Source organism: Macrobrachium rosenbergii, chromosome 48, assembly GCF_040412425.1.
Source record: "Macrobrachium rosenbergii isolate ZJJX-2024 chromosome 48, ASM4041242v1, whole genome shotgun sequence".
NCBI lineage: Eukaryota > Metazoa > Arthropoda > Malacostraca > Decapoda > Palaemonidae > Macrobrachium > Macrobrachium rosenbergii.
In genome coordinates, this window is record NC_089788.1 from 1,840,686 (window position 1) to 1,853,001 (window position 12,316).

General features: G+C 35.7%; 1 protein-coding gene across 1 annotated transcript in view; it reads left to right on the plus strand.

Moving 5' to 3' along the window:
* The first annotated feature begins 415 nt into the window (after positions 1-415).
* Positions 416-12,316, plus strand: part of LOC136831663 (ribosomal RNA-processing protein 8-like) — a 12,839-nt gene continuing 938 nt past the window's right edge. The window contains exons 1-3 of the mRNA XM_067092292.1: positions 416-440; positions 5,197-5,492; positions 5,785-5,821. Of these exons, the coding sequence (XP_066948393.1) occupies positions 416-440; positions 5,197-5,492; positions 5,785-5,821 (358 nt within the window). The remainder of the gene's footprint in view (positions 441-5,196; positions 5,493-5,784; positions 5,822-12,316) is intronic.

The window sequence follows — 12,316 nt, forward strand, 5'->3', positions numbered from 1 at the left end:
CCTGTTTGTCATTTTTTCCTCTTGCTTAGGATCTGATAACATTGAATGGGACCTCAAAGATATCTCGTGACGTCACTGGATGCTGCCATACGATGATTGATAAGTGTTGATGTTTATGATGCCAAATGATAATCTAATTCTGTGTGAACTTGATGACGTAACATGGACCCTTGACCTTCATTGACCTTGAAGATGATGTAACATGGACCTTTGACCTTGAAGATGATGTAACATGGACCTTTGACCTTGAAGATGATGTATCATGGACCCTTGACCTTCTTTGACCTTGAAGATGGTGTAACATGGACCTTTGACCTTGAAGATGATGTAACGTGGACTTCTTGACCTTCATCGACATTTTAACTTAATTCTGTGTGATATTTAGTAAACTCTTGATCTTCCTCGACCTCACAAGATGGCGGCAGGGGGTGTGATGGAGGGTTAGGTTGTCGGGGTTACTCTTCATCTGTCTCTTTGGTTGTTAGCTGTCCAACTCCTTCAACTCCCCACGTTCAAAATTTCGCCTCTTTCACTGATGAGAGTTTATAAATGGGACTCTGTGGTCTCCTTACGCTAACTTATAATCGTTGTTATTGTCGATCTCTCGGGGATCTCATTTGGCTTGGCTTTTGAGAGAGAGAGAGAGAGAGAGAGAGAGAGAGAGAGAGAGAGAGAGAGAGAGATCCGGGATTTCCTTTGCTCTGGCTTCCGGAAAGGAAAGAGAGAGAGAGAGAGAGAGAGAGAGAGAGAGAGAGAGAGAGAGAGAGAGATTTCCTTTGTTTCTGGCTGGAAAGGAAAGAGAAAGAGAGAGAGAGAGAGAGAGAGAGATCCAGGATTTCTGTTTGCTTTGGCTTCCTGGAAAGGAAAGAGAGAGAGAGAGAGAGAGAGAGAGAGAGGGGGGAGTTCCTTTGAGAGAGATAGATCCTTGGAGAATTTGCGCGGTTTTTTGGCGCCGTTTCTAAGCTCCAGATTTTTGGCGACAAGTTTTTTATGCCCACAAATTTATGCACCAAATTTTTTCACCAAAATAAGAATGAAAATATCAAGAGGATTAAAATAAGAAGAAAATTTGAATGTTCCATCAGAGATACCAGAGTCAGAATTAAAAATCTATCGTCTGAGGGGACCACTGTCACCAATTAAAAAGTTTTGATCACCATTGTTTTCATATAAAGCTGGGATCACTAATTCACAAACATTGAAAGATTAGAGAGAGCTCAGAGATTTCTCCTTCTCTTTATTATTTGCTTCATTAAATCTAAGAAGTGATTGAGGGCTTGAGAAATAAATTACTGAAGATCTTGGCAGTCTTAGTCTTTAAACTAGTTTTAAGGACACTCATTGAAGCACCTGAGAATGTTCATTTATTTCATTTATCACCATTATCTTGAGTGTGGATACGGGCTTTGAACTCATTCTTATTTCCATCTCCAAAAACTAGGGTCCATGCTTATCGAACACATAAAGATATCCATTAGAATATTTGGGTTTATTCTTAGAATAACTTCAGCCATTTCTGTAGAGTTCCACTAACTATTCTTAAATTTTAAATGTAAGTAAAAAGCTGTTTCTGTTCTGTAGAAAAGTTAAAGAGAAACAGATAGATAGATAGGCAGTTAAAGAGAAACAGACAGATAGGCAGTTACAGAGAAACAGATAAATAGATAAATAAGAGTAACAGGCAATTTCACCTCAGATTATTTTACTCTAGAAGAGAGAATTATTTTTTATTTTGGCGCCAAAAAATCGTCGCTAAAAAAAGTCGCCAAAAACCCTGGAGCCCAAAAAATAAATAAATAAATAGAACTATTCCGTTTTCAAAAACAGCGACCCTGACTAGGATTATACTGAGTAGAAGAAGAAGAAGAAGAAGAAGAAGAAGAAGAAGAAGAAGAAGAAGAAGAAGAAGAAGAAAGTTTACCTCATAGAATAAGGTGCACTTTACAAAGCATTCAAAGACAAGATCCCTCGTTTCAAAGCTACGCATAGATAGACTGCTCTCCATAGCTTAAGGAATTATTACCATAGAGAACGATACACAATCGCAGTTGTCCCTGACACGTGCCGCGATAGCTTCTCTCTCTCTCTCTCTCTCTCTCTCTCTCTCTCTCTCTCTTCTCTCTCTCTCTCTCTGTAGTCCTTCCTTCTTATTGACTCGGTCACGCACGAAGAACAGGAGGGATTGTGAGTCACTGAGTTCATAACAATCATTAAAAGAAAAAAGGAAATTAAGATAAATTAAAGATAATGTCAGGTGGACGATGCTGAATGCATGAACATATTCCCTTTTCTGTCGTTATTATTATTATTATTATTATTATTATTATTATTATTATTATTATTATTATTATTATTATTATTTAGAAGATGAAGCCTATTCGTATGGAACAGGCCTACCATCATAGGGACCACTGACAAGAAATTCAGGCTTCCAAAGATTATTATTATTATTATTATTATTATATTATTATTATTATTATTATTATTATTATTATTATTAAGAAGAAGATGAACCCTATTCATATGGAACAAGCCTACCATAGGGTCCAATGACAAGAAATTCAGGCTTCCAGAGATTATTATTATTATTATATTATTATTATTATTATTATTATTATTATTATTATTATTATTATTATTATTATTATTATTATTATTAAGAAGAAGATGAACCCTATTCATATGGAACAAGCCTACCACAGGTGCCACTGACCTGAAATTCAAGCTTCCCAAGAATATTATGGTGTTCATTCGAAAGAAGTAACAGAAGGTAATAGGAAATACAGAAAGAAGAGATCAGCTATTAGAAAAGAAAAATAAATTGACAAAATAATAAATAAATAGATAAAAATGTAAGTAAATTCAGAAAACAGAAGGAGACTTGTTTTGGGGAAGTATTTTGTATACCTCAATCTCGAACTGTTCAGTGACCCTTTTAAGCGAATACCGTCGCTTATCTGACTTTTGCATTACACGTCATGGACCTGTCGCTGGGTGCCCCTCAGGTGGGCATAATAAAACTTGTTTTTTCATCGGTGTGTCACCTGGATGCTGCGCCTTTTTTTTTTTTTTTTTTTTTTTTTTTTTTGAGAGTTGGCAGATGGCGCCTGAGATTGTAGCCTAGAGTCAGGTGGTCGGTCGTCATGGCTCCCTATACATGATCTCATTCGTAATATTTTCGTCTATCTTCTCGTGCTCTTTGATTGTAAATGGTTCGTGTCCTGAAGGTTAAATCCGGTGGGGGGTTAGTGTCATCAGTGCACCTCGCGCTGTGCTCTGTAGGCATTACTGAAGGTTCTTTGCGGCGTCCCTTCGGCCCCTAGCTGCAACCCCTTTCAGTTCTTTTACTGTAGCTCTGTTCGTATCCTCTTTCTTCCTCCACCTCATCGCTCGCCTAATGAGGTTTTCCTCTATTACACCTTTCAGACCTTTCTATTCTCAATTTACTCCTGTTACTAATGTTTCAATGTTTCAAACCTTTTTATTCTCAATTTCAACCTGTTACAGGTTTTTCTCCTGTTACACCTTTCAAAGACCTTTCTCCTGTTATTCTCAAACCTTTTTATTCTTAATTTCTCCTGTTACACCTTTCCAACCTTTTTAGACCAATTTTTCTGTTACCTTTCAAACCTTTTTATTTCCTCCTGTTACACAAACCTTTTTATTTACAAACCTTTTATTCTCAATTTCCTCCTGTTACACTTTTCAAACTTTTTTATTCTCAGTTTCAACCTGTTTTTATTCTCAGTTTCCTTTCAACCACCTTTCACACCTTTCAAACCAAACCTTTTTTTTATTCTCACACCTTTCAACCTTTTATTCTCAGTTTCCTCCTGTTACACCTTTCAAACCTTTTTACTCTCAATTTCTCTTTTAGCACTGAATGACATCACAGATCCCAGCGCTTGGCCTTTAACCCAAATTCTATACCCCAGTTCTAGCTGAATCCAATTTTGAACCTTTTACTCTATCTCTGTTCCCTCCTCCTTCCGTCCATCTTGCTGTCCAGCCACTCCAGTGAAATATTGGAGGCAGTCTTTTTTTTTTTTTACCTCCGCGTCATGCCTGATAAAAACAAATACTGTTTTTTTTTATATTGAAAATGGTCCAATTTATAAGCAACCACATATTGCAAATTTCCTGACACTGATTTTAGAATTCAGGGACGATTGAACACTTGCTCTTCGGTAGCATCTTCTCATAGATATCTTAGTCGTGACCAGTAAGTTTTATGGTATAATATCTATTTATCTATCTGTTTCATACCTAAAGCTACTAGGACGTTATAGCATTGTTAGAAAATATTACTATTTAAATTTCTCTAGACGTTAATTATTTAAGTCATGGTATTTTCCTACCCTAAAATGGAAAACTGCTACATCTGCAAAATTTTCGAAATTGAGATGCCACCTATTGGGCTCCTGAAACACTAATACACAAGTTACTGCAGTTTCAGAATGATTCTTCGATGCTTTCCACGAGTACTTAGGGGGTCCCATTTGCAGTGTCTGCAAAGTCAGTAGGAAGGCAACTGAAAACTGCAGTATCTACCAATTTTCCTCAGTTTTGTATTTTTGCAGATACACCATTCTTCAACTTTAGGGCAGATTACATCGCTATTCAGACACTTCCATTCAGGCGACTGATCAGCGTATGAACTGGGATTTCTTCCTTTCTTTCATCCTTTACGAAAGTTCCTTAAGCTGTCAAACGTCCCAGAAGTCACGGTCACATTGAGAACAAGTGTACAGTACTTACTTCTGGTTGACTGCTTATGAATGCCAAATCCATGATAGATATGTTTATTATTCTCAAGGTTTTTAATGCATTTTATGTATTTATTAATTCATTATTTTTCTTTTTTTTCTTTTCTAATGAGCGAGATCTGTTCTTTCTGTATTTTCCCTTAACTCATCTTACTTCTTGCTAATGAACACCAAATTCTTTGGAAGCTTGAATTTCAAGTCAGTGGCCCCCTTTGGTGGGCTTGTTCAATATGAACAGGGTTCTTCATCTCCTGAATAATAATAATAATAATAATAATAATAATAATAATAATAATAATAATAATAATAGTAATAGAGAGACCAAGTCTCTTACTGCAAGAAGAAAAAAGGTTAGAGATTCAAGAATTACCAAGGAAGGTACTGAATATGGTCTGAGGAGAATTAGGTTTTATAGGTTTATGAAATTTAGGCTGTCAAGCCAATCACTGGGGCACTTTCGGCCATTCAGCTCTCAGGACAGTGAAAATAAGGACTCTGAAAATAAGGACTGAAAATAAGGACCGTGAAAATAAGGACTGTGAAAATAAGGACACTGAAAATAAGGACCGTGAAAATAAGGACTGTGAAAATAAGGACAGTGAAAATAAGGACCGTGAAAATAAGGACCATGAAAATAAGGACATTGAAAATAGGACAGTGAAAATAAGGACCGTGAAAATAAGGGCAGTGAAAATAAGGACCGTGAAAATAAGGACCGTGAAAAGAGTGAGTTGGAGTGGTTGGACAGACGATAAAGAGATCCAGAAAATAAAGGATATAAAGTATAATATTATAAAAGTGGAACTGGGAGAAAACCCAACACTTTCATTAAGAAAGTGAAAGTTAGAGAGGCTGGACAGCGAGATTGACGAAAGGAAGCGGGATGGAGGTAAAGTAAAAAAAAAGAGGCTAAGAAGTGAATGCAGCTTTAGTTCGATTGGTCACTGTATCTTTTCCTTTGTAAGTTCGTTTGTGTCTTCCCGAGTAATAATGTTTGTTTTCCCTTCTCTTCTTCCAGATGGAGAGCGCAGTGTCACAAACATCTCAAGGCGTTGGTGAGTGAGAAATTAGGGTATTTACCCGGTGGTAGGACGCTGTTGACCTGTTGGTGATATTGATATATTTTCCCTGTGTTTGTGTAAAATGGTCGTGTATGTGTTTGTATTAATGTATTTTCCCTGTGTTTGTGTGCATGAATGGTGTATGTGTGTTTGTGCTTAGTTTACTCCGTCAAGTTTGTTTGTTTAAAAATATCGGGCATCAGGCGTCATTGCTTAATCGAATGTGGAGAGTTTTTGCTTATTTTTAGGTTAATTTTATTATTATTATTATTATTATTATTATTATTATTATTATTATTATTATTATTATTATTAAAAATACTCACAGCAGCATAAGTCTTCCAATGGAGAAACAAATCCACAGTTATGTATTGGCAGAAATATATTTAAAAATAAATTTTTACGGTGAGCTTTCGGGAATCTTTCCGATTCCTGAAGGGGAATCGAACAGATTCCCTGAAAGCTCTCGGTAGAGATTTATTTTTATATATATATTTGCACCAATCCATAACTGTGGATTTGTTTCTCCATTGCAAGACTCATGCTGCTGTGAGTACTTTTAATAATAATAATAATAATAATAATAATAATAATAATAATAATAATAATAATAATAATAAAAATAATAATAAAGGAATAAAATGAACCTGAAAATAAGCATTATTATTATTATTATTATTATTATTATTATTATTATTATTATTATTATTATTATTATTATTATTATTATTATTCAGAACACAAACCCCATTCATTCGGACCAAGCCCACCAAAGGGGCCACTGACTTGAAATTCAGGCTCCCAGAGATTTTGGTGTTCGTGTGAAAGTAACAGAAATTAATAGGAAACAGAAAGAAGAGATCCCTTATTGGGGGTAGAAGGCCAAGAGAAAGGCAGAAGATCTGATGGCTCGATAAAGCGAGGGAGAATTTGAGAAGAAAGTGTTTAGCAGAGAAAGGTGCTTTCTATAGAAAGTAGGAGAAAGCTCATCGAGATGTTTTCCTCTAAAGGGGGTGAAATATTTAACTTAGAAATTTTTTTGATGTTTTTCTCTATTTGTCCCGATTTTAAGATACGTACAAAAGTTGTTTCTCCTCTAAAGGATTGGTTTTAAAGGATAAAACAACGTGAAGGTCACTGCCGTATTCATACTTTAACTGTAGAAAACTGACGTAACATTAAAATTGATAGATAAGGTCCTTTCGTAAATTGGAATACAAATACACTTTGGACTGCTTAAAGCATATTTTGTCATTGTGCTAGAAAGGACAGTCTCTCTCTCTCTCTCTCTCTCTCTCTCTCTCTCTCTCTCTCTCTCTCTCTCTCTCTCTCTCTCTCTCTCTTTATATTTCTAATATTTTCTATTCATTATATACATCGTCCAATGATTTAAAAGTTTTTGCAAAACGGTTTGGTAGTGTCCTTGCAAAATAACTAGCTACTTTATTGATTTATTAATTAATAAATCAGTTAATTTATTGATATATTGATTCATCAATCAACTGCGAACACGCCTTAAGCCGTTTGTCTTATAGATTTCAATTAGCGGTATGAAAATAACGGGAAAACGGAAGAAAGAGTAAAATTCCTTTCCAAGGTCACAAGTTAGGAACATTGCTCACTAATTGTTAAATTTTGCTGAAACAATTTGAAGAAAATACTCTGTCTGCGTTGTTGATTTGTATGTATATATGTATATATATATATATATATATATATATATATATATATATATATATATATATATATATATATATATATATATATATATATATATATATATATATATATATATATATATATATGTATATGTATATATATCTTTACGTGTGCATGTATTTTAATGTGTGTATTCATATGGGTTAATGTTAAATCTTACAAACAAGCAGAAGTTGCAATTAAGAAAAAAAAAAACCCGAAACCGTGCTGGACGTACAAATATAATCTTTAACCTTTCCGCGGATCTTCAGAGCTATCTTTAGCAACCTCTCTTTTTATTTGGAAAGCCTTCTCTCTCTCTCTCTCTCTCTCTCTCTCTCTCTCTCTCTCTCTCTCTCTCTCTCTCTCTTGTTTTTAGGTTTGACAGATATATGTAGGCAAAAATCTCTCTCTCTCTCTCTCTCTCTCTCTCTCTCTCTCTCTCTCTCTCTCTCTCTTTTGTTTTAGTTTTGACAGATATCGTAGGCAAAATCTCTCTCTCTCTCTCTCTCTCTCTCTCTCTCTCTCTCTCTCTCTCATTTTAGATGAAAGATCAATATAGACAAATCTCTCTCTCTCTCTCTCTCTCTCTCTTTAGATTTAAAAGATAAACATAGAAAGAGTCTCTCTCTCTCTTTCTCTTCTGTCATTTTAAGTTGGAACGATAAACATAGACAAAGTCTCTCTCTCTCTCTCTCTCTCTCTCTCTCTCTCTCTCTCTCTCTCTCTCTCTCTCTCTCTCTCGCTCGTTATCAAATCAACCATGTCTCAACCTCGAGCGCTGGAGGACGACCGCCTTTTGGGGGAATAAAAATAAACAGGTTTATTTTCTATTTTCGGAACCCTTTCAATTGTGATGCGGAGAACTGAATATAGCCAAGAACCAGTGTTTTCCAGCTTTCAGAAACATTCTCTCTCTCTCTCTCTCTTCTCTCTCTCTCTCTCTCTCTCTCTCTCTCTCTCTAACTGAGGCGTATTCGTATAACAATTCCAGTTCATTTGATGGTTCTTTAAAATCTACCAAAGGACGTTCCGTATTGTATAAGAAAAGTTTTGTTTACGTCTGAAAAGCTAAAAGAACGACAACGAGTGTTTGGGGGATTTCTTAAAAGCACCGAGAATAACCACGGAAGGTCCAAGTAATCCTCTTGAAGATGCTTGACGCATTCTATTTTTGGCCTCAGATCGTCTCTCTCTCTCTCTCTCTCAAAGGATTACACAAAGTCCAACACCATACCTCTCTTATGGATCACGTTAGATCACCAACCACTCTCCCCAGCTCTCTCTCTCTCTCTGTTGTACGAAATTAACAGCGGTAATTGTCGTAAATGCTTGTAATTTGCTGACGAAGTAACTGCAATTACATATGTTAGTGATCTAATAACGCAGCGTGCCTTCCTTAGGCCCCTAGCTGCAACCCCTTTCGTTCCTTTTACTGTACCTCCTTTCATACTCTCTTTCTTCCATCTTACTTTCCTCAACCCTCTCCTAACAATTGATTCATAGTGCAACTGCTTTGAGGTTTTTCTCTTGTTACGCCTTTCAAACCTTTTACTGTCAGTTTCCGTTTCAGCGCTGAATGACCTCATAGGTCCCAGTGCTTGGCCTGTAGTCTAAATTCTGTATTCAGTTCAATTCAGTTTTACGATCTTTCCTAATTGATTAAGTCCCTGGTATGTATATTATATATATTATGGCCTGAGTCTGATTGAGATTGTACGTTTATGCCTATATATCCCATTATTTTTTTTCTTTTTTAATAAGTGATTTCTCTTCTTTCTGTATTTCTCCTTACCTCCTCTTACTTCTTCCTAATGAACACCTTAATACTCTTTGGAAGCTTGAATTTCAAGCCACTGGCCCCTTTGAATAATAATAATAATAATAATAATTTCTACGACGTCATTTCATCCTTACCAATTTGTTCATTTTACAGTTGTACCGCTCCAGTCACGCTCAAACTTACATTCTGTCACATGACCTTAATACACTCAAATACACCCTCACATATACACCTTCAATACACTGGACATTGCGCAAGAGTTAGCGTTGTCACATGACGCGATTTCTCGAGAGATCACGTGAAGCCTTGTAATCATGTCAGCTTTTAATTTTCTTTTAATGAATACACGTGGCTTTTTTTTTTTAGCTCTATACACATAATGTTTTTTTAGTTCTTTTCATTAAATGTGTATAGATAAAATGTCTGTACGTGTGTCCTCCCATCTTGGTTATTGTAAAGAGAATTTGGTTTCTATTTTTTTACTGTAATTTGTATCGTGGATCTATGCCAGTGGTTAACTTTTTTCAGTGTATTCACCCCTTTCAAACCAGCAGTCAGTTCTCGCACACACTGAATTGCTGAAATGAAAAAGTAATAACGGTAATAATAATAGTAGTAATTATTATTATTATTATTATTATTATTATTATATTATTATTTTTATTATTATTATTATTTTTATTATTTATTTTATTTTATTTTTATTTTTTTGCAGAAAAACATAACATGCGTATATACAAATATATTTTGCTTTAATTATTCATAGGCATCCTCGCACCCCTTAGGAACCTGCTTCGCGCCCCGTAGGGGGGCGATCACCCTTGGTTAAGAAACCACTGAATTCTGAATAATAATAATAATAATAATAATAATAATAATAATAATAATAATAATAATAATAATAATAATAATCCCCTTCATTTTCTGCTATTTCCTTGACAGGTCGACGAAGCCTCATTTGCATCATCATCACATATTATCTGTAGTTCCATTCACCCGCTCATCTCTCATTGTCCTGTTATTGATTCGCGTTATTCTGTCCGTAATTAAATAGGCGGGACATTTTTGGAGGCCACTGAAACATTTTGGTTCATTAGGACCCCTCGTCCATTTGGTAATGACTCGGTAACTGAACTCCCCAAAAGTTGTCGAGTGCAAACCCATCAAGGTAATGCATCTGGAACGTCACCGATATGTTGGGGGATTACCTGGGGATTACATGAAGATTTCCTGGGGATTACCTGAGGATTACATGGGGATTACATGAATGCTACTTGAGGGTTACCTAGGGCTTAACTGAAGGTTACCTGGGGATTACATGAGGATTACCAGGCTATTATCTGAAGATTACATGGGGATTACCTGAATGTTACCTGGGGTTTACCTGAAGATTACCTGGGAATTACATGAGGATTACCTGGAGTTTACCTGAAAATTATCTGGAGATTACTCTGGGATTACCTGAAGATTGCCTGGGGATTACCTGAAGATTACATGGGGATTACCTGAAGATTGCCTGGGGATTACATGAATATTACCTGCGGGTTACCTGCGGATTACATTAATATTACCTGGGATTACCTGGAGATTACATTAATATTACCTGGAGATTACGTTAATATTACCTGGGGATTACATCTCACGTTTAATGGGATTTACGAGGCTTTCAACGTGAGAGGTCCTGGTACTGGAAACAGGATTATTTTCTTTTTCCCAAACAGGATCTCACTTTATTTGTTTTCCATTTCATGAAGTTTTGGTATTGGAGAGAAAAATTTTTTCCGTTTTTGTACGTGGCTTTTATTGGCTTTCATTCCATTTCGTTTATTGGGGTGGTCGAGTTTTTCATTGATTAAGGAAGGCAGTAAGTAATATGTATGTATGTGTGTGTATATATATATATATATATATATATATATATATATATATATATATATATATATATATATATATATATATTATATATGCTGTTTCTAGAATATATATATATTATATATATATATGCTGTTTCGACTAATTAAAGTAATAATTATTATTGAAATTAGTGGCATTGTTTGCAGAGATTATCTTTTTATTTAGACTTAGAATCAGTCTATTCTTCTTTGTACCCTAAGGTAAGATTCTCAGGAGGTGAAAGATTATTCACGTTTACTTCCGTTTACTTCTCATAGTTGACAGACCGTTTCCTCACCTCTCGGTGGCGTCTTCAGGACTATAACAAGTAGAAAATGCGCCGAAGTTTCTTCAGCGCAATCGAGTTTTCCGTACAGTGTATAACCAAGACTACCGAAAATAGATCTATCTCTCTGTGGTCTCGGAATAATGCTGTATGAGCAGCGGCACATGAAACTTTAACCTAGGCCTGGTCATGGCCTGTCCTATATCGTTGCCAGATGCATGATTATGGCTAACTTTAACCTTAAATAAAATAAAAACTACTGAGGCTAGGAGGCTGCAATTTGGTATGTTTGATGATTAGGGTGTGGATGATCGACATACCAGTTTGCAGCCCTGTAACCTCAGTAGTTTTTAAGAATTGAGTGCGGACAGGAAAAAGTGCGGACAGTAATGACTTATGTCAAAACTGTAAACTGCATTAAGTTGGGAGTGAGGCGTGTGGGCAACCTCATGATGCTCAGTTAGCCTGTTGTCATCTACAGTTATCTTAATGTAATCGAGAGTTTTTCTTTTAACCAGAAAATTGTTCTTACTTGCTTGTGATAACCCTCCTTATCGATACTTTTGTCTTAATTTTTTGTCAGAGACTGTTTTTATGCTACGTCATGCAATACCAGCATAAATATTCTCTCTCTCTCTCTCTCTCTCTCTCTCTCTCTCTCTCTCTCTCTCTCTCTCTCTCTCTCTCTGCAGCTCATATCAGTTCAAGTAACCTTTCAGATGAGTTTGACTCCAGCGTTGTCTTGTGTTGGGCTGGAATTAATACAGATTGTTGACATTTAAAATCTATTGCCTCATTATCTTCGCCTCAGTTTCAAAAAGCACTTCAT